Source organism: Aphidius gifuensis, linkage group LG5 (assembly GCF_014905175.1).
Source record: "Aphidius gifuensis isolate YNYX2018 linkage group LG5, ASM1490517v1, whole genome shotgun sequence".
NCBI classification, from domain to species: domain Eukaryota; kingdom Metazoa; phylum Arthropoda; class Insecta; order Hymenoptera; family Braconidae; genus Aphidius; species Aphidius gifuensis.
This window is the reverse complement of record NC_057792.1, coordinates 63,299-83,709: the sequence shown is the minus strand read 5'-3', so window position 1 is coordinate 83,709 and position 20,411 is coordinate 63,299. Positions and strand designations below refer to the sequence as shown.

The 20,411-nt window shown below is 28.3% G+C and overlaps 5 protein-coding genes across 7 annotated transcripts in view; 3 read left to right on the top strand and 2 right to left on the bottom strand.

Moving 5' to 3' along the window:
- The window catches only part of LOC122856589 (LIM domain only protein 3-like), a 37,451-nt gene extending 30,860 nt beyond the window's left edge, over positions 1 to 6,591 (top strand). Inside the window, exons 5-6 of one of the 3 annotated variants that reach the window (XM_044158289.1) lie at positions 796 to 931; positions 5,145 to 6,591. In XM_044158289.1, coding sequence (XP_044014224.1) covers positions 796 to 931; positions 5,145 to 5,378 — 370 coding nt within the window. In that variant the 3' untranslated portion in view covers positions 5,379 to 6,591. Of the gene's footprint in view, positions 1 to 795; positions 956 to 5,144 lie in introns of all 3 variants that reach the window. The other 2 variants (XM_044158288.1, XM_044158290.1) reach the window with 2 other exon arrangements.
- Positions 6,592 to 11,050: 4,459 nt separating this feature from the next.
- On the top strand, positions 11,051 to 12,552 carry LOC122856588 (60S ribosomal protein L7a). The gene is made up of 5 exons (XM_044158287.1): positions 11,051 to 11,187; positions 11,262 to 11,526; positions 11,621 to 11,841; positions 12,063 to 12,185; positions 12,291 to 12,552. Exons 1-5 carry the CDS (start codon positions 11,173 to 11,175, stop codon positions 12,471 to 12,473), a joined length of 807 nt encoding a protein of 268 aa, XP_044014222.1. The 5' UTR covers positions 11,051 to 11,172; the 3' UTR covers positions 12,474 to 12,552.
- On the bottom strand, positions 12,543 to 15,441 carry LOC122856585 (vacuolar protein sorting-associated protein 53 homolog). Its single transcript, XM_044158284.1, has 2 exons — positions 15,334 to 15,441; positions 12,543 to 15,247 (listed from the first exon to the last, which is right to left on the bottom strand). The coding sequence occupies exons 1-2, from the start codon at positions 15,424 to 15,426 to the stop codon at positions 12,605 to 12,607; spliced, it is 2,736 nt and encodes a 911-aa protein (XP_044014219.1). The 5' UTR covers positions 15,427 to 15,441; the 3' UTR covers positions 12,543 to 12,604.
- A 550-nt stretch (positions 15,442 to 15,991) lies between these two features.
- On the top strand, positions 15,992 to 18,041 carry LOC122856587 (T-complex protein 1 subunit delta). The gene is made up of 4 exons (XM_044158286.1): positions 15,992 to 16,111; positions 16,348 to 16,400; positions 16,473 to 16,562; positions 16,632 to 18,041. The coding sequence occupies exons 1-4, from the start codon at positions 15,994 to 15,996 to the stop codon at positions 17,985 to 17,987; spliced, it is 1,617 nt and encodes a 538-aa protein (XP_044014221.1). The 5' UTR covers positions 15,992 to 15,993; the 3' UTR covers positions 17,988 to 18,041.
- Positions 18,042 to 18,242: 201 nt separating this feature from the next.
- On the bottom strand, positions 18,243 to 20,264 carry LOC122856586 (N-acetylgalactosaminyltransferase 7). Its single transcript, XM_044158285.1, has 2 exons — positions 19,907 to 20,264; positions 18,243 to 19,835 (listed from the first exon to the last, which is right to left on the bottom strand). The coding sequence occupies exons 1-2, from the start codon at positions 20,060 to 20,062 to the stop codon at positions 18,243 to 18,245; spliced, it is 1,749 nt and encodes a 582-aa protein (XP_044014220.1). The 5' UTR covers positions 20,063 to 20,264.
- Positions 20,265 to 20,411: the final 147 nt, after the last annotated feature.

Genomic DNA, 20,411 nt, shown 5'->3' with positions numbered 1-20,411 from the left:
ATTGACAGACAATATATAACTGCTGATAAATTTATTCACGTATGGAATAATAATTGAGAAAAATGGGGTGAAAAAAAAAATATCAAAAAAATAAAATTAAGTAAATTGCTATCACATGATGACGGTAGATAAAAGAGACGAATGACTGATGTACTAGAGACTCTTGAAGAATTTCAAATGACGCTTTAAAACGATTTTTGAATCCCAGACATTTTTTCCCTCCTTATACTGTTTTTCTTGGTCCATTTGACGTGCATATTTTTGACAATACATATATATATACTCGTGTTGGATATGAAAAAAAAAAATAAAATAAAATAAAATATCAGCTTTTAAAAGCAGCAATAAAAAGAAAACGTGAAAACTGGTTATACACTATAAAAAAAAGAAGAAAGAAACACAAGTGTATAAAGCAAAGACTATGAGATTTTCTTGGGGAAGGATTTTATACATTTTTATATATTTTTAAGGTCTCAGCGACAGTTGGGACGATACGTATAGGTACACTGAGCTGAGACCAACTCCTCACCACAATTTTACTTATGTTGTTTGACAATAATGCAAACAAGGCACGTTTTTATTATTTATACTATATATCCCATCAAAGTCCAATGGTTTTTTTCCTATTCTTTTTTATGAAATGATATTTGCCACACGATATTTGATGATTGCTAAAAAAATAAAGATTTTTATGTGTACAAAAAATTTTGTCGAGTTGGAATTACCATTTAAGTCAGCCTAAAAAATAAAATAAACAACTTGTTTATTGCTATTATTATTTTTTTAAAATTTCAGATTTTGTGTTGGGGATAGATTTTATTTGTGTGAAAATAAGATACTCTGTGAATATGATTATGAAGAAAGGCTGGTATTTGCAAACATGGCACTTCATCCACCACCAACAGCAACACTGGCGCACATCAAGCGTCAGGTAACACATCTACAAGCCCATCAGGTGAGCACCCGGAATAATCTTGGTATATGCCCTCTGAGCTACAGAGAACAAAAGTGTCTACAAGACCCACGTATATCTTATCCAATTTCTTATCCTTCTTGTCTATACTTGTCTATTAGCAAGTAACAACAACAACAAAGGAAGTGAGCCTACTTGAGATGACAATGAGACAAGCAGCTTTCTTTGGAGCCCTATCATATCCATCACCAAAAGTCTTAGAACAAGGATATCAGATATCTCAATTAATTAAACTCAATAGACTTACAAACATGTTACATGACACATTATAAAATCGAAAAATCATTATATATATATATCAATTGAGCTATGCCAGAGGGCTCATCCCTGATTAGTCCGAGCGCCAAATAATATTATTATTAATTTTTTTATTTTTTAATACATAATAATAATAACAATACAATTGAATTTGTGTGTAGAGTATGTGATAATCGATAGGCCCAGAAATTTTCTGACAATATTTGGTTGGTTGGTTGGTTGGTTGGTTGATTGTTTCCTTTGGGAGATTTAGTAATATATACATTAAGTGTGTTTGAGACATTATATGTAGGTATATAACTAGCTAGGTAATTGTAAGGGTTAGTTTGTTACTTGTTTTGAAGCTTTAATACACAACTATAATGTATATGCATTGAGAATATAACGAGCTTGATTATATGTCTCTCTCTTACCCAGTAACATGTACTACATGTACAACTACTATATACTTATAAATTATAATATGCAAATTAATTTTATTTATCTATTTTTTATAAAATTTAACAAATGAAAATGATAATAATAACAATATAATGCAACTTTATATGGTTGATAAATTAAACTAGAAGGATTAAATACGTATAATAATAAATGACTCGTCAACTGTTAATACCAATATAATCGTAGGGCTTGAGCAATTGCCAGAATAAATTTTTAAAGCATCTATTACCTTTAAGCTCCTAAAAGATATTCAACTTGCAACTCGTCTTATTCAATTTTATTTAATACTCGGTTGTACCCACGCTTAAAATAAAAAATTATTATTAAAAAGTAAGAAGAATAATATAATACGTAAATAATAAAATAAATAAAAAGTATTGTCAACATTTGCAATTTGTATATTTAATGTTTTATGAGATTCACCTCTTTTATTTGATGATTCGTCCGGCAATTTTTAAGAAAATTGGAAATTAGTATCAGGAGAATAAAATGGCCAAAGAGATATTCAATTCTTTTTGTAGCTTACCTCTTTTAGTTGATGCCTTAGTAAATTTGAAAATTTGAATTTAAAAAATCAACGTAATATAATTACTAATTTAATATCAATTTATTTATTATCAAGTTGTATACTGATGATGATGATGATGATGATGTTTGTAGAAGAAAAGATTAAGTTGTTAAAGTCTGTTGAAAACAATACAATTTGTTATTTTTCTAGTGTGTATACTATGTATATACTGTACGTATAGTATACCTATAGTTGAGAGAAAAGCATAGGGTGATGATGGCATAATACTTTGTTAGCACCGTCACGCCGACAATTTAGACTGGGGTCGTATCTTTTTCTACTGATTGCCTGAGAACAGACAGCTGTCTTAATCTTTTTCCATCCGCAAATACCAAACGATATTCATTTATATACACTCTACTATTTTAACACATATTATTTTCATCACTTGATATTATAAATAAATAGATTAGTTAATTAATTATCTAATAATAATATTGATATTATTTTTAATTTTTTAATCATATACATCCTATATATTTTAAAGTAAAACATTATACATGCATGAACAATTAAACATGTACATGAAACTCAAAGTTGTAAGTTTCCTAACAAAATTTATAATCTCACGTAAGCTTTCAAGCTGGCCTTTCCCATACACAATAATACTTTGCTACCTTATATATATCTTTCTTCTGATGTAGATTGTTGTTATTGTTAATTATTATCATTATCATTATTATTATTATATAGGGCAGTACAGAGTTTAAGACTTGTATGAAATTCAGCCCATGTTGCTTAATAATAAGCTCGTTAGGTATATTTTAAAGCCACGCAAACAAACGATACATGTATATATAATATATATAGGTATATACTTAATAACAATTTTATTTACAAATTGAGAGTGCATAATCTAGGAAACTATAATTATATTATATACATATATATATATATATATTTAAAGAAAAAGAAAATTTAAGAGGAAGCTGGTTGCATTGATCCTCTTAAATTTTCGTGTAACTCTTGGCTGGGCATTAGCATATTATCTCGTCCCGTCACCAAATCTACTTGCTTCCCCTCTTATTCAGCAAGTATTCGTAAAGGACTTTGCAGACACTTGAGAGTTTGTTTTAAAACTCAGATAATCGTTTCAAGTTATACTTTTACTCTACTAGAGCTCTACTTTATATATATATGTATAGTACTATAATATATTATAATTTTTTTACACGAGTTAATATTTCAAGATATACATATGTATAAATGAATAATAATAATTTTTATTATTATTTATTATATAACTTGATGAAAGTAATATAATATAATATAATATATAGTATATGTATGAGGTTGCGAATAACTAAGACATTAATCGGGACTTGGTGGTGGGATTTTGAGAGAATAAAGCAGTTAGTAACCCATGCCAAAGAAAGATTAAGTAACAAGGATGAGAGAATTAAGGTGATATAGGAGCTTTGTTGAAAATCGCGTGTCATTTGTCCGTTGATCTCCCACGACTGGGAATAAGCCAGGTGTACTTTTCCTCCTCCTCCTCAGCTTTTCTTTGGTGTAAAAATTAGCACCCCCGTGTGCAGCATACGCGTATATGTTATACTTCCACTCAAGGGAAGTATAAAATAAATAAAATAAAAAGGTGGTGGTCATTTGTACGAGAGAAAACTCGTGCAAGTTTCAGTGATCTATGAGATTAACTGGACAGTACTAACGAGCCTCACTAGACTGCTTGCTGATGTATGTTTTTTTTTTTTTCTTCAAATACTTGAGGCAATGATAAATGTTACAATATAGCTTCATTGTAAAATATACAAATTTTTCCAAGAGAGCATAATAAATTTTATTTATTTTTTCTTCTTTATATAATTTATTGCGAGAAAACTGGTCTTAGTATAATATAATCGAGAGTAATTAGGTCATAAATAATTATGATAAAAAGTTGTATAGCGGTTTATTTGAATCCTTAAATCTCAGTGAACCCTTTTTTCCCCTTTTTTATTTTAACGCTTTCACAATTCTTTGGACTCATACCCTGCACTATCTTTTCGCACGTTTTCAGTCCTCGTGTAATTAAGAAATCTCCGAGAGAAAAAAAAAAAAAAAAAAAAAAGACTACGTTAAATTAACTCTATGACTTATTTGACTTGAATAATGAATATACATACCTATATATATTTTAAACTTACAGCAGAATGTCCAACATAATAAATATAAAAAAAAATATCATAATAGGATAACAAGTTTGATTTTAAATATAATTTTTCACACCCTTTTATATATACATATACTATAGAAAAGAGCTTTTGGTTGAGCTTTTAGACTCGTTAAGTGAGATAATCGAGAGTGAATATTCTAAAATTTAAGATGGAAAACTTGAGTATAAACTAAGATACTCGGAATAGAGTAAAAGAGCGCAAGAAGGCTTCTGATTGCAAATTTTAAGCTTGTTTAATTTAACACCTTGGCCGTGTAAGGCCCTTCCATTGCAACCAGCCAACCAACTATATACACAAGAATAAGAATAAGAAGATGAGAAAAGTAGAAAGTTTCAAGTTTTCATCGAGCTTGACTAGACATTTGCTAAATTTTCCATCTTTTATTTTTAGTTATTCTGAAACTATTGCTGTCTTCTATGTGCGCAATTCTCTCTCAGCCACAAAATTTCTATGCTGGTATACAACATAAATATGGCTTCGAAGACTGAAAAGCACGCGAGTCAACTTTATATATATACTAAAGTTTCTTCGACCTTTTGTTCCGCATCAAGTACATTTATTTTTATTTCGAGCCAACACTCTTGTCATAATTGTTATTATTATTATTATTATTGTTATGGAAAAATATAATATAATGTCTCTATATACTAGTTATAAAAATATCAATAATATACATATACATATATTTATATAATGTAAATGTTATTGTTTTATTTTCATTTTTTTTTAGCATACGGTGGGATCGACAACATTGAGACAATCAAATGGTGACTCAGGGCATAACCACAATAACGGTTATCCTCCACCACCTCCACCACCTCCACCACCACCACCAGGACCATCAGCACCACAATCAGTAACATCAGCAACTGCCGCTGCCACCAACATCAACCATAACCCAAATTTAAATCCCATGAATAATTTAAATGGCATAAATGCACAAGCATCATACGAGACAAAATGACACTCAAAATAAATGTCTTTTTTTTCTCTTATTTATATATAATATATTTTCTACATCTTTATATTGATTATTGCATCAAATTTCCATATAGTTAATAATTTATTATTATTATTATTATTATTTTATGGATATGGAATAAAATAAAATATGTCACAATAAAATCTGCCAAAATAACGATAAATTTATTCAAAATATATATAACACATACCTATATAAAAAATAATTAATAACAATAATAAACTATACATATATATACATTATAATTGCGTATAATTAATGTATTTAAATAACAATACTATAATGTCATGTGCAATACGTATATATCTTATCGTAAAAAACGAAAAAAAAAAAAAAATAATTGTTTAGTTTGTTGTTGCAAAAAAGGAATAATAAAAAATAAATAAAAGTTTTCTTGTATTGCTATATTGATAAGAATATATAAATAAGAGAAGAAAAAAGTCGTAGATTTGTGCATATCAGAGATGAAGTTTTGTGGGGCAACTTTCGTATGAATTCATATTAAACTTATACAGTATAGATAGATAGATAGATAGATTTGCTGATATTTATAGATAGACTTGCTGCAAACAAAAATAATCAGTAAAAAAAATAGTATATATACGTACGTATCTATCTATAAAATGACAGAGAAAAAAATAAATAAAAAAATAAAAAAATAAAAAAAAGAGTACAACCTCGAGGGTATAATATGTTAAGGGTGACTTAGCATCGTTTCAACTTTGAATCTCAGTAGAGGCCAGATTGATGCGGCCAACTTTTGCCTTGCCTTATTTGCGAGTCAGATAACGAGGCTGAGTTATGCTTAAAGTTTTTTAAAAGAGGGGGTTGAACTAAAACAAGAAGAATTTCATATATTAAATGCTTTATTTTTTTTCGTGCCAGTTGGTGTGCTCAAGTGCCACATACGTGTGTCCCTTGTTTCTCCAACAAAATATTTACTTGAATTTCATCATCTGATGTGTTGCTATAATTGATCATTGATCATAATAATAATAATTAAATTTAAAAATAAATACACAACACAAGGTGCTTTTACTATAATATATTTTTATTATTTTTAAATTTATTTGTTATATTGTTATTATATGATTATTATTTATTATATTGAATTTAGTGAAAAAAATTTGTATAGAAAAAGTTTAATTTATAATAATAATAATAATTGAAAATAAATTACAAGTTGATTTGAAAATGATTATTTAATATATATTTATTTTATCGTTCGATTATATTATATTTTCAGTATACACAACTCGATCGTCGTCGCCTTTTCTGTTCAAATATTTAAGGTTACTACGTGATTGGCTAGCACAAAATCCACCTCAATAATTTACCAATCATAACACGCTTGTGTTGTCCCTTTGTGTTTTACACACTAAATTTTACATTTTACTCGATTTTGCAATTTTTTTTTTCTTTTCTTTTCTTATCATATAATATACATAGAAATACATGTATTCACAAACGCAATGGCCCGAATAAATTCTATTGTGTATTCAAGAACGTGTCTATCGTGTACTGCTGATAGCTAGTCTAAAAAAAAAATATATATATATATATATGTATAATATGATGTATATAGTGCCAATATAACCAACCAATCGAAATAAAAAATTCAAAATTATTGACTAAAGGTGTTTATATATGTATATATATAGCAAATATAAAAAATATTAAAATGACGTATTTATCAAGTTGATGAATGAAATTTCAATGAAAAAGAGAAAAGAGGAAAGAGGGCCCCCACATGACAAACGACTGGTATTCAATGTAAATTGGCAATTTTTCCCGAGCAACATTTACCCTGCACCCGTCGGTAATCATCGGCAATTAGTGAAGCCATACCCTTTACTCCTTTTGCTCTTATTTTTAGCCAACACTCATATTTATATTGCTAGCTCAAATATAAATGTTATTTATGGGCTACGATTACTCGCACGGGTGTGGCCAACTTTATACCTATTATATATAATTATAATAATAATAATATAGCATCACCAGCTATAAAATTCAAGACCATTCTTTAAATTCTTATCATAATAATAATGGTTCACGCAGTCATTAATTAAAAAAGTAAAAATTGTTTTTATATCTAATTTACGGAAATATGCACATGGACTGAAATAATATCCGGCTGGCTGATGCGTGTCCCCTGCACTTGGCCAAAAAATTAAAAAAATGAGTAAAAATAATAATAAAAGAATAAAATATATAAATATAATATAAAAGCTGACCCCTGGGTATATATAGTACTGCACTGTACAAAAAGTTGAGATGGCCTGGCTGACAGCCTGGGGCAGTTTCATGTGAAAATATAAAAAAATAAAATAAACTTTTCACATATTTTTCGTTTCCATAATTCTTATAAAAATATTTTTATTCTGATGCTTCTATTGCAATGCTCCCCTTGAATATTATTTTTTTATTTTTATTTTAACGTTGAAACTTGAATTCAAGTGTTGGAGATGGAGGCTACGCAAAGTGTGATTTAAACGCCCGTAAAATGATCGTTAAAACGACAAAGCTTTTTAATGCTTCAGTCTTGATTGTCCAATGGACTTTATTAAAAATTTTTTCCATTTCTTAATATACATTTTTATTATTTCTTAATATTGTATATATATTTCATTTTAATATTTTTTTACAACGATAAAGTATACATTATGTTTAAAAAGTTTAATATTTTAGTAAATAAACATGTCAAAGCATGTCAAGGCATCCCAGCTATCTTTTCATATATGGCTTTGTGAAAAAAAACCTTTTCATCTTCATCTTTGTGTCTATATATAATATATAAATTCAAGCTGGACATTTTATTTATTCATTTATTTTTGCTTGAGTAAACATTCCACAATTTGCAATGATATTTTTTTAATATTAATATTCGACGAAATTGACAGGTATTATATATTTATCATCTAATAAAACAAATTAATCTTGAATAGAAAATGTCAGCATGAAAAAAAAAAAAAACCAAGTTAAATAGACACGTAAAATTTATCATGCTTTTGTTTTTCTCAAAACTATATACTATACTATATATACCACTTGTAAATATAATTATACAAACTTTTTCCCGCTCCATTTACCATCCTCTAATTTGATTTCGCGGTTGTTTCCTTCACTCCCTCTATTTTTATTTTTTCCCCTCAACATAGAAACATCACCACCACCAGATCAAGTCATCACACAAAATAATAACATAACTATATATATATATACCACGCGACATTTTACTACCCCAACTTGCAGCAATTGCCGAACGCATTGTCTTCTCGTCTCTTCATTCAAATTACCGCGTACACGCTTCTTCAAGCAGACGACTACTATAAAATTTACCACTACACATGCAAATTATTTTTCTTTGATTTTAACAATTTTAATAATCACATGAAAACATTAATTTAATTATAAATATTTTGTTCCTATAAAATTGGTAGATTAATCAAAAAACAATAGAAAAAAGTTAATTTCATTGTCGAAAGTTTGAGCCCCATGGGCATTATTTCGTTTGGTAAATTTATACATATATATGTGGATAAAATACAAGTAAAAATTTCAAGCATCATGCAATCGTGTTCTGAATGCGATATGCCATTTGCCATTTAAATGGGGCGTTTCAAGTTTGACTCTGAACAAAAGATGTAATAATTTTAGTGAATCCTTTTTATACAGTCTACATATATAGTCTGCTTTGATTCACCACTATCACCATCAACATCACCATCTCCTGAATCCTTTGGGGACTGTCTACTTTCAACATCAAGAAACCACATACACATACACATTATTATTAAACTAAAAATACAATAGCAAAAGCAAATAATATATTTTATATTTTATAATTTTAATTTTAATTCAACTATAATTGTATGACAAATAATGACAACACAAACCAGGTCTCTTCTTATATATGTATAAAGTTTAGTAAAAGAAAATTTAGAAATTTTAACTATACACACAAATATCATTTAGATTCAGCTGAATGATGATGATGCAGGGTTAAGAAAAATTGAGTCTTGCATGAAATTTTATGTGTTAAACTTGCAAGCAAAGAAAAGTCTATTGTCGTATATATATTTATTTAATGGGACATCCATATATATATTGAAGTAGCAGTATAACAGGATCGTTAATGTAAGGAAGTTCAAGGCACTGTTATTGCCAATGTTTCCCCCGCGACTTTGCACCTAAAACTTAAACTTTTACGCGCCAATTCGAATTAAGAATTTACGGTAACTGCTTGGGCTTTTACTTTTTACTTCTTACTTTTAAAATGACTTAATAATACAAGTTTTTATAACAGCACATTTTTACATGGCTTTTTAACTTTAAATTATTATTATTATTATTTATTTATTTGATGTATTGATTAATCTAATTTACAAAAATATTTTGATTTCTTTTTTTTTTTTCTTAAATATAATAATAATAATAATAATAAAGATAATTTATTAATTGAATATTCTAAAAGACTAAGATGAATTAAACTCCAAGACGCTGAGATAATCTTAAAATCTACACCCTCGTTTTTGTAACCCTTTTGTTCGTGTTATTATACAGTGGATATATATATAGTGCTAAAATAATCGAGCTCCTCGCGGTTTGATCCTCGTGGGAGTCGTTTTGTCTGGCAAACGAGAGACTCAAAAGAACCAAACGAGCCCAACGAAAAGTTTAACGAGCTGACTGTGGGGAAAAAAAGTATCATTTCTTTTTTTTATTTTTTTTTTCAACTCCTTATAGAGCTACTAAGATCTTTCTTTCTATATCTTGAACCAAAGACATTTGCACATTCCCATAAATAAATTAAATCCAACTAAAAAAATATATATAAATATATAGGTATACTCGTAATGTCTGATGAGTATATTGTTGATGTTTTTGTTTATCAATAATAATAATAATAATGATAAAAAAAAAGAGAAAATGTCGAGTTTACTTGAGCTTCAGGTGATAATAATAATAACAATATATTGTCAAGTGTCATGCAAATATATGATATAATGAGGTCTTGCTATATACTCATCAGTCATGAAAAATAATATAGCCTTTTGAATATATTATAAGTGCCCACGGGCTATGGTGGCTAATAATAAATCAACACTCGTTAGTAAAAGTACAATATATATATTTTAAAGAAGCTATATATGATGTTGGCAAGTCTTGTCAACTACTATTTAACACTCTTGGTGTCATCAGCCAGGCCATTCTTAAATCTTGATGCCATAAACTTGACGATTATCACCTCGAGTTAACACTCGAGACTTTTTTTTTTTTTTTTTTTTATTATCTCGAGACTCTACATGTATAATGTATTGTTGTAAATTTTTCTTTATTTATCCACTCATTTGTCTTTCTCAATGAGCCCCAAAGCTTCACAGATAAAAAAAAATATTTACTAAATAAATTGTCATGTAATAAATGTATCTATAAAATTTATAATATCAATAAAAATATCTTATTATGTCAAATTGTTTCTTTAAAGATTCAAATAAACCACTAAAAAAGACGCCATTAAGCTTAAACTTACAGCGCCATCTAAAGTTCATCTCAACAAATAAAATGGCCAGAGTGCGCTACTGTGTAAAAAGAAAAAGCAAGTGGCAAAACTCACAACTGCTCACAACCATAGTTAAAGACGCCATACTTTCACTACATAGAATATCTCGTTCTTTTTATCCTCCACGTTTTCGGAGGTTGTATGCTCTAGGATTATCCTCGTGGGCATTTGATTATTAATTAGTAATCTTTGATATATTTGCCAATTAAAATGGTTCAAAAAAAGGTAAATATATTATTAATTATAATATAATTAATATTTTTCATAAATAATTTGTAAATTATATTGATTTTACATAGCCAAAGAAGAGAGTAGGAAAAAAGGTTGCAGCAGCACCTTTGGCTGTCAAGAAAGTTGAACAAAAAAAGCAGACAAATCCTCTTTTTGAAAAACGTACACGTAATTTTGGAATTGGTCAAGATATCCAACCAGAACGTGATCTCAGCAGATTTGTTAGATGGCCAGCATACATTCGTATTCAACGCCAAAGGGCTGTACTCCAGAAGAGGTTGAAGGTACCACCACCAATCAATCAATTCACCCAAACACTCGACAAACAAACTGGTAATTATTATAACCACGTGTGATTTTTTTTTTCCTTCATTTCATCATATTTTATATGCATAAATCTTGATTGTATTATTATTAATTTTTTTAGCAACCCAGTTGTTTAAAATCTTGGACAAATACAGACCAGAATCTGCTGATGCCAAGAAGAAGAGATTGAAGCTCAGAGCTGAAGCTAAAGTTGCAAAAAAAGAAGATACACCAACAAAACGACCAAATGTTGTTCGTAGTGGCACCAACACAGTCACAACATTGGTTGAACAAAAGAAAGCTCAACTCGTTATCATTGCTCATGATGTTGATCCAATTGAGGTAAATAAATGTTTATTTAATTAATAATGCTTTTAATTTTTATTATTCAACAATGATGTTAGAATTTCTTCACCTGAGGCGATTATTTGTTAACAAAAAAAAACAATAATTGTTCAAAGGATGAAACTTGACTCTGAGTTTATATTTATCAAATATATTATTAATTAGGTAATACTTGAAGGTTGTTTAATTAATACTTGAATAATTTTATCTGTTTTTAGGTTGTTCTTTTCCTCCCAGCTCTTTGTCGTAAAATGGGTGTACCATACTGTATTGTCAAAGGCAAAGCTCGTTTAGGACGTCTTGTTAGACGCAAGACCTGCACAACTGTTGCTCTTACACAGGTAATTATCTAAAAATTATTGTTGTTGATATTACTATTATTATGTTAAAATAATATTCGTGTAATTGAACATATTAAAATTTATTTATTTTATCATCATGTTCAGGTTGACTCAGCTGATCGTGCCAACTTCTCAAAGGTTGTTGAAGCCATCAAAACCAACTTCAATGATAGACACGATGAAATCAGACGTCACTGGGGTGGTGGTCTTCTTGGTAGCAAGTCAGCTGCTCGTATTTCTAAATTGGAAAAAGCAAAGGCTAAAGAACTTGCCCAAAAACAAGGTTAAGTCTTTTAATGTACAACAACAAAAAAACAACAAATAAATAAAAACAAAAAAAAAATTATAATTATAATTATTATTATTATATCTTTTTATTTATTTATTTATTTAATATATAATATATATTGACTTAATTTTTACATTCGTTTTTTAATGAGTTTTTCAAGTCTCTTGATTTTTCCTGCCTCGTGTTCTGGACTAGTGGTATTGTTGTTGTTGTTATTATTATTATTTTGTGATAAAGATGGTGAACGAGATGTTGTTCCAGTTGACATAGCAGCATTATCAGTATTATTGGTATTTTTAAATTGTTCAACAAGTTGTATTTGTTCTTGTTTTTTGAGTCCTTTCATATCCAATATTTTTTGATACTCTGATAGTTGTAAATCTGGTAGCAATCTTCTGCACTGTTCAGCAAATGATTTTGGACATTCAGTTGTTGACATGACTATTTTCAATATCATTTCTGCTTTGGACATGCCTTTAACAACAATTTTAATATATGTTGCTGGTGCTTTTCTTGTAACCTGACAACCAGTTGATGGCAATGTGAATAATGCTGTTTTTAACATGTGTACATCAAGCAATAATTGTTCAGCACCAACAGCATTGAGAGGTTTACATTTGTACAATTGTTGAATTAATTTTGGAATAAATGAACTGACAAATTTAACACATAGCTGAGTAAAATATTTTCTACATGAAGACAAACGATCTCTAATAACTGGTATTGTTTGTCTCAATTGTGATATAATTGTATTGACATAGTGACTCTGATCACCAACTCCCTCAATTGTACTCCATTGTATTTTAATCATAGCAATTAATGCTGATTCACAAGCACTCTCAATATCTTGTACCAACAACTGTATACAATTTGATATAACATTGTGAAATAAATCTTGTTCTTGTGTTAAATTTATTTTTTCAGCATATAATTTATCAATTTTTTCTTTTAATTTTTCTTCAAGTTGTTGTGTTGTCTCAAGACAATATTCAGCTGTTGTCAATATACAACATATTCTTGATTGTTCTTCTTTACTAAATCTCGTTATTTCTCCTTCTTTTAAAAAACTTTGAAAATTTTGTATTAATCCAGCAGTTGATAAATCACGAAAATCACGAGTAATACTACTCATTGTACTTGTTGTACCACCACCACCACCACCACCACCAATACTACCAATACTACCAATACCTCCACCACCACCACCAATTTTAGGCAAATTATTTTGTAACAATTTCAAGGCATATTCACGTAAATATTTTTGAAATGTTTCAGCAAGACTCAACATAATTGATCCAGTACTTAATTGAGTACATTGAAGCATACATTTTTTATAAAAAACAAATAAATCAGCACATGATGATAAAACACTACTTGGTCCTTCAATACCATCAAAATCTTTTGCACCTGGTGGCTGATTTTTACAATCACTTACAAATTTATCCATTAAATCAGCCAAATTACGATCAAGACTATCAATATAAATATTTAAATATGCCTCAAAACATTTACCAATTAAATTAACAAAAGGTGATAGTTGATTGGTAGTTGATTTTTTTGTTGTCTCATTTAAATTATTATTATTATTATTTATTATTACTTTATCATTGATTTCATCAGCTTCCTCAAATGGATTACCTAAATTTTTTTCTTTTTCTTTTTCTTCTTCTTCTTCTTCTTTTGCTTCTTCTTTTAATAATACAGAATTTTTATTAATTGATTGATTCAATTTACCACTAGTAGTAGCAGTAGTAGCATTAACATTATTTTCAAGTGTTATACCAGTAAATCTTTTTGCCAAAAGATTTTCAAATGTTGTTGTTCTTTGAATAGCATAAAGCAATAATTTAACGTCAATTTCAATTTTTCTTTTTTGCATTAATTTAGTTAAATCTTGTCTAGTAACATGACAAAATTCAACAGCAATACGTTCAGATATTTCCCAATCAGCTGGAAATATATTTGAAAATTTCACCTCAAAATCCATGAGATGTTTTTTAATCCATGTATAACGACGATCAATTTTATCTAACCAGGCAATATCTTGATTTTCATCAAAAAGATGAGCATATTCTTGTAGCTGTTTACCAACAAACCAATTCAACAAATCTTTTTTAACTTTTGCATCAAGTACCGACAAGACAAGACATCCATCAGTTAATTGTGTAAAATATTTTGGATTTTGTCCAGAGAATGCTTCTTTAAAATCAGATGTTATTTGTTGAGCAAGTTCGATTTCAATTTGTTTAACTTGATTTGAGAGTTGTTTAATTTGTGGTATATCCATATAACTACTGAAATATTGCATGACTTCCATTATTGCCTGAAGTTTTAAAACAATTTCACCATACTGTTTTTGTTTTGTATAAATTTTCAAACTATCAACTTCACCAACTAAAACATGAAGTTTATTTAAAGCTGTTATTGAAGCTGTTAAATTTTTTTTAGCTGAATCTAGCTGTTTAATATCACGTGTTATTTCTTTAACAGTATCTTCTGATTGTTCAGCTTTGTCTTTAATATCTTTAATATGAACAAATAATTGTCTAATAACTTTTTGGGCATTATCAAGTGCTGATCTACCATCTTGACTTGAATCTGTTTGTCCACGTACAACTGTACGTATTTCTTTGTCAATTGAACATATATTATATTCCATTTCATTAATAACATCATCAATATTTGAGAGTGATTGTTCTGTTGGAAACATTGTGTTAATGTAATCAACAACATTAAAATTTGGCTGATCCAATGGATCTGTACTTGGTAATACCTGTCAAACAAAAATCATAATAATAACAACAACAACAACAACAATAATAATTAAAATAAAATAGTTGGAATATTTTTTTTATCAACCTGTTCAATGACACTTTGTACACTTGTTGGAAATGTGTAAATTGTTGATTGTAGTTCATCAATATCAACATCTTCTTGCTGTTGTATTTCCATAATTATTATAGGTATTAGAATTTAGAATGTATATAAAATTTAATATAAAAATTTGATTATAACAGTAATTATAATAGCCAACTCAATTTTGTCAGCATATAAATATATTTATTTATTTATTAATAATTATAACTATTATTATTATTATTATTTTATTTATTTAAATTCGTTGGAGCAAATCTTTTTTTTTTTTATATTATTTATGTTTATTTAACAATATTCAATAATAATAATAAATAATAACAATGTCAATTGACATTATAATACCGGAAATGTAGAACTCTCATTTGTTTTGACCGAGAGAGAACTTCTCTCTTTCTCTCTCTCTTAGTCTCTTGAGTCTTGAGGCACCATCTTGATTTGATGCAAATAATAATCATAAAGTAAAAAAAGGAATATAATTTTTTTTTCTCTAACCTCGTGAGTCGTGCTTTATAATTTATAATTATAATATTCTTGATAAAGCAACTGATTCAAGGAATAAATATAAATCATCTAAATTACTAATAAGTTGATTAGTTTTTTTAATAAATAAAAAAATAACGAGAGAAAACTAGGAGTCAAAAAATGACTTTATCATCTAAAATGAATGACGGAAGACGCACAACCCAGGCCCATGGAAAAGCCTTCCAAGATAAAAGCAAACCAAAGGATATTCGTAGCAGTAATATTCAAGCTGGAAAAGGTTTTTATTATTTAATATTTAATTATTAATAATTTAAGTTTTTCATAATAATGATTACTATTATCATCATGACACACCAACTGAAGCCGGCATATCTTATAAACTACATATACTCCAAATCATGCCTTTTATGGTCATAATAATAATATTTCTTACATGACCCAAAATAATAATAATAATGAAAATTTGTTAAATGAAAATAATGATATAAATATTGTATTTTATTATTATTTTAGCTGTCTGTGATGCTGTCAGAACAAGTTTGGGTCCTCGTGGCATGGACAAAATGGTAATTTATTTATTTATTATTATATCATAACGCAGCAAATACAATGATTATTTAATTTTTGTATATATCTAGATCCAAGCATCAAATGGAGAAGTCACAATTACCAATGATGGTGCTACAATTCTCAATGAAATGAATGTCATTCATCCAGCAGCTAAAATGGTAAATAAATTAAATTAAATAAATTAAATTAAATTACCTTGATATTGATTTATTGATTGTAAATTTTAGTTGGTTGAATTGTCAAAAGCACAAGATTCAGAAGCTGGTGATGGTACAACAAGTGTTGTTGTTATTGCTGGTGCATTATTAGAAGCTGCTGAACGTCTTTTATTAAAAGGAATTCATCCAACATTAATAAGTGATGCATTTCAAAAAGCAGCATTAAAAGCTGTTGAAATATTGAGTTGGTCAATGGCTATACCAGTTGATTTAAGTGATACTGAATCATTAATAAAAGCATCAGCAACATCATTAAATTCAAAAGTTGTATTTCAACAATCTGGTTTATTGGCACCATTGGCTGTTGATGCTGTATTAAAAATAACTGAACCAGGAAAAGAACAAGCAACTGATCTTAAAGATATTAAAATAATAAAACAACTTGGTGGTACTGTTGAAGATACTGAATTAATTGAGGGTCTTGTATTTACTCAAAAATCATGTAATATTAATGGTCCAAAACGCATTGAAAAAGTTAAAATTGGTCTTATACAATTTTGTATATCACCACCAAAAACTGATATGGATCATAATGTTGTTGTATCTGATTATTCAGCAATGGATCGTGTACTTAAAGAAGAACGTGCATATATATTAAATATTGTTAAACAAATTAAAAAATCTGGTTGTAATGTATTACTTGTACAAAAATCAATATTACGTGATGCAATTAGCGATTTGGCAATTCATTTTTTGGATAAAATTAAAGTTATGGTTATCAAAGATATTGAACGTGAAGATATTCCATTTGTATGTAAAACACTTGGTTGTCGTCCAATCGCATCAATTGATCATTTTACAGCCGATAATTTAGTTAGTGCTGAAATGTGTGAAGAAGTACAAACTGGTGCATCAAAGTTTGTTAAAATAACTGGTATACAAAATCCAGGACGTACTGTTACAGTTGTTGTACGTGGTAGTAATAAACTTGTTCTTGAAGAAGCTGAACGTTCACTTCATGATGCATTATGTGTTATACGTTGTCTTGTTAAACAACAAGCTATGATTGCTGGTGGTGGTGCACCTGAAATTGAATTGGCATTAAAATTATCAGCTTATGCACAAACACTTGGTGGTGTTGATGCATATTGTATTAATGCATTTGCAAGTGCACTTGAAATAATTCCATCAACACTTGCTGAAAATGCTGGTTTAAATCCAATAGCAACTGTTACTGAATTGAGAAATCGTCATGAAAAAGGAGAAGTTACTGCTGGTATTAATGTACGCAAAGGAATGATAACAAATATACTTGAAGAAAATGTTGTTCAGCCACTTTTAGTATCAACATCATGTATTACACTTGCATCTGAAACTGTACGCAGTATTCTTAAAATTGATGACATTGTCAATACAATGCAGTAAATTATTTCTTTTCTTTTTTTTTTTCTTACTTATTTTGAATAATAATAATAATAATACCACCAATAATCATCAATTTATTAATTAATCATCAATTTTATTATTAATAATAACATGTTTTTTTTTTTTTTTTTTTGAATAAATAATGTCATGAAAAAAAAAAAAAAACCTTTACTTTTATTTAAAATTTATAAAAACAATATTTGAGCACATAAGTATATAATATATTTATATAAATGAAAAAATTGAGTTTAATATTCATGTCCATCGTGGACGTATTTGATGAAATGACCATTGTTGATAAATATTATTAACATCACATGGCATCAATGATAATTGATGAGTTTGTGGATGAAGTGCCATACATTTTTTATGTACACGATGTATAAGTGTTCTATTTTTTTCATCATATTGCCAGGGTCCATCAACTGTACCAAGACGACAAAATGCTAGTTTAATACCTTGACTATCAGCTTCAACACAACGTTCACCAATAGCCAATTGTCCTTTAGCATTTAATCTAATTAATTGATTATTACCAAAACCATGACAATGAGATGTTGCCATGAGACTTGGTGGTGAATGTCCCATTGTATCAAGACAATTTGATGTTGCAACACTTCTCAATTCACCCCAGTGTATATTTGGTGGTAATTCAGGAAATTTATCAATAACATCATATGCAACATTATCCATAAACCATTGAAAATTTTGACATTTATTATTTTTTTTAAATAACAATTGTTGACTAATATCACCATGATCAAGTAGACGAGCAAGTGGTTCACGTGTATAAAAAAATTCTTTATGTTTATCATCAAACCAAGTTTCAATAACACGTTTATAATTAATTGTAATAAGTGGTCCCTTATTTTCTTTAGCTAAATCACCAAATGAATATGGCATAAAACCACGATAAACATGACCAACATGTGAACATGGTACCCACAATATTGTACCACCACATTGCCATATTTTAAATGACAATTCAAAATTTTCACCACCCCATACTAATAGACCCTCATCATAACCACCCAGTGATAAAAAATATTGTCTATTTATTGCAAATAAACCACCAGCATGAGTTGGTGATTTATATGGCATACTTTGATATTCACGTGTTTTAGCTTCACGTAATGGTAATTCATTTTCTTTGTATAACATTCCCCATTCAAATATACCACGATAAAGATGTCCCTCTTGATAAACTGGACGATATTCAAATGTTTTATGATCAATACCATCAATAACTGGTACAGTCATGACATTATTATTTAATGATATTGGAGCAAGTAAAGGTGGTAACCAATTAATACCAACTTCACAATGTGCATCAAGAAATACAATAACTTCACCATGTGCTTTTCTAGCACCATGTGATCTTGTTCTTATTAAACCTTGACGTTTATTATTTCTAATAATACGTACTTTACCATTCCATTTTTCAATATAATTATCTAATTCAGATTTTAAATTTTCTTTATCTGAAAAATCATCAACTAGCAAAATTTCTTGTAAAAATTCATCTGGTGTACGATTAATAACACTGTGTACTGTTCTCATTAATACTGACCATCCTTCATTATGAAATACAATAATAACTGATGTTTTTGGAAGACTTGTTGGATAATTCCAATGTTTACATTCTTTATTTCTCATATCTGGTATTGTTCTGTCTAATGATATTTCATCTGAACATACCATATTCATACCATAATCTGATTCTGATTGTTGTACATCATTTTGTTGATCATCACGAAGTACATGAGCTTTACCCTGTTCACCTGGACCTTGTTTTATTTCAATATTTTTTGGCTCAAAATTACCCAAATCATGAACAAATTTTGTCATCTAATGATAAAATAAAATTAATTCATTAAATAAATATTAAATAAATAACATTATAAATAATATATCTTTACCTGTTTACTTGAAACTCTTTTAGACCAATAATTTTTAACATTTTTAACATGATCATCAAAGGTAAATGAATATAAAGCATGAAGTATCAATACTGTTACAGCCAATCCAATTAAGATGCTTATCATCCGGCTCCTTTTTAACTGTACAATTCTCATTTTTTAAAAAATATATTTTATTACTAAATTTAATTTCAAAAAAAATAATAAATAAATAAAACAAATAGGTATATAGCTGCAGTTATTATTTTTAATATAAACTCATTTTTTTTTTTTTTTGTTTAATATCTTTTAAATTTGTTGGTGTTTGTTGGCACTCTGATACCTATCATTGACACGTTTACATTTTATATTTATATATGTAAAAAAGAAAATATAAATTATAAACACAGTGTGTGAGAGAGAGAGAGAGAGGTTTTGGGTAAATACACATGAAATGAAATAATAATATCGTACTTTATGAAATAGCGCCTTTTTACTTTGATACAGTACAATACAGTATGGCGGC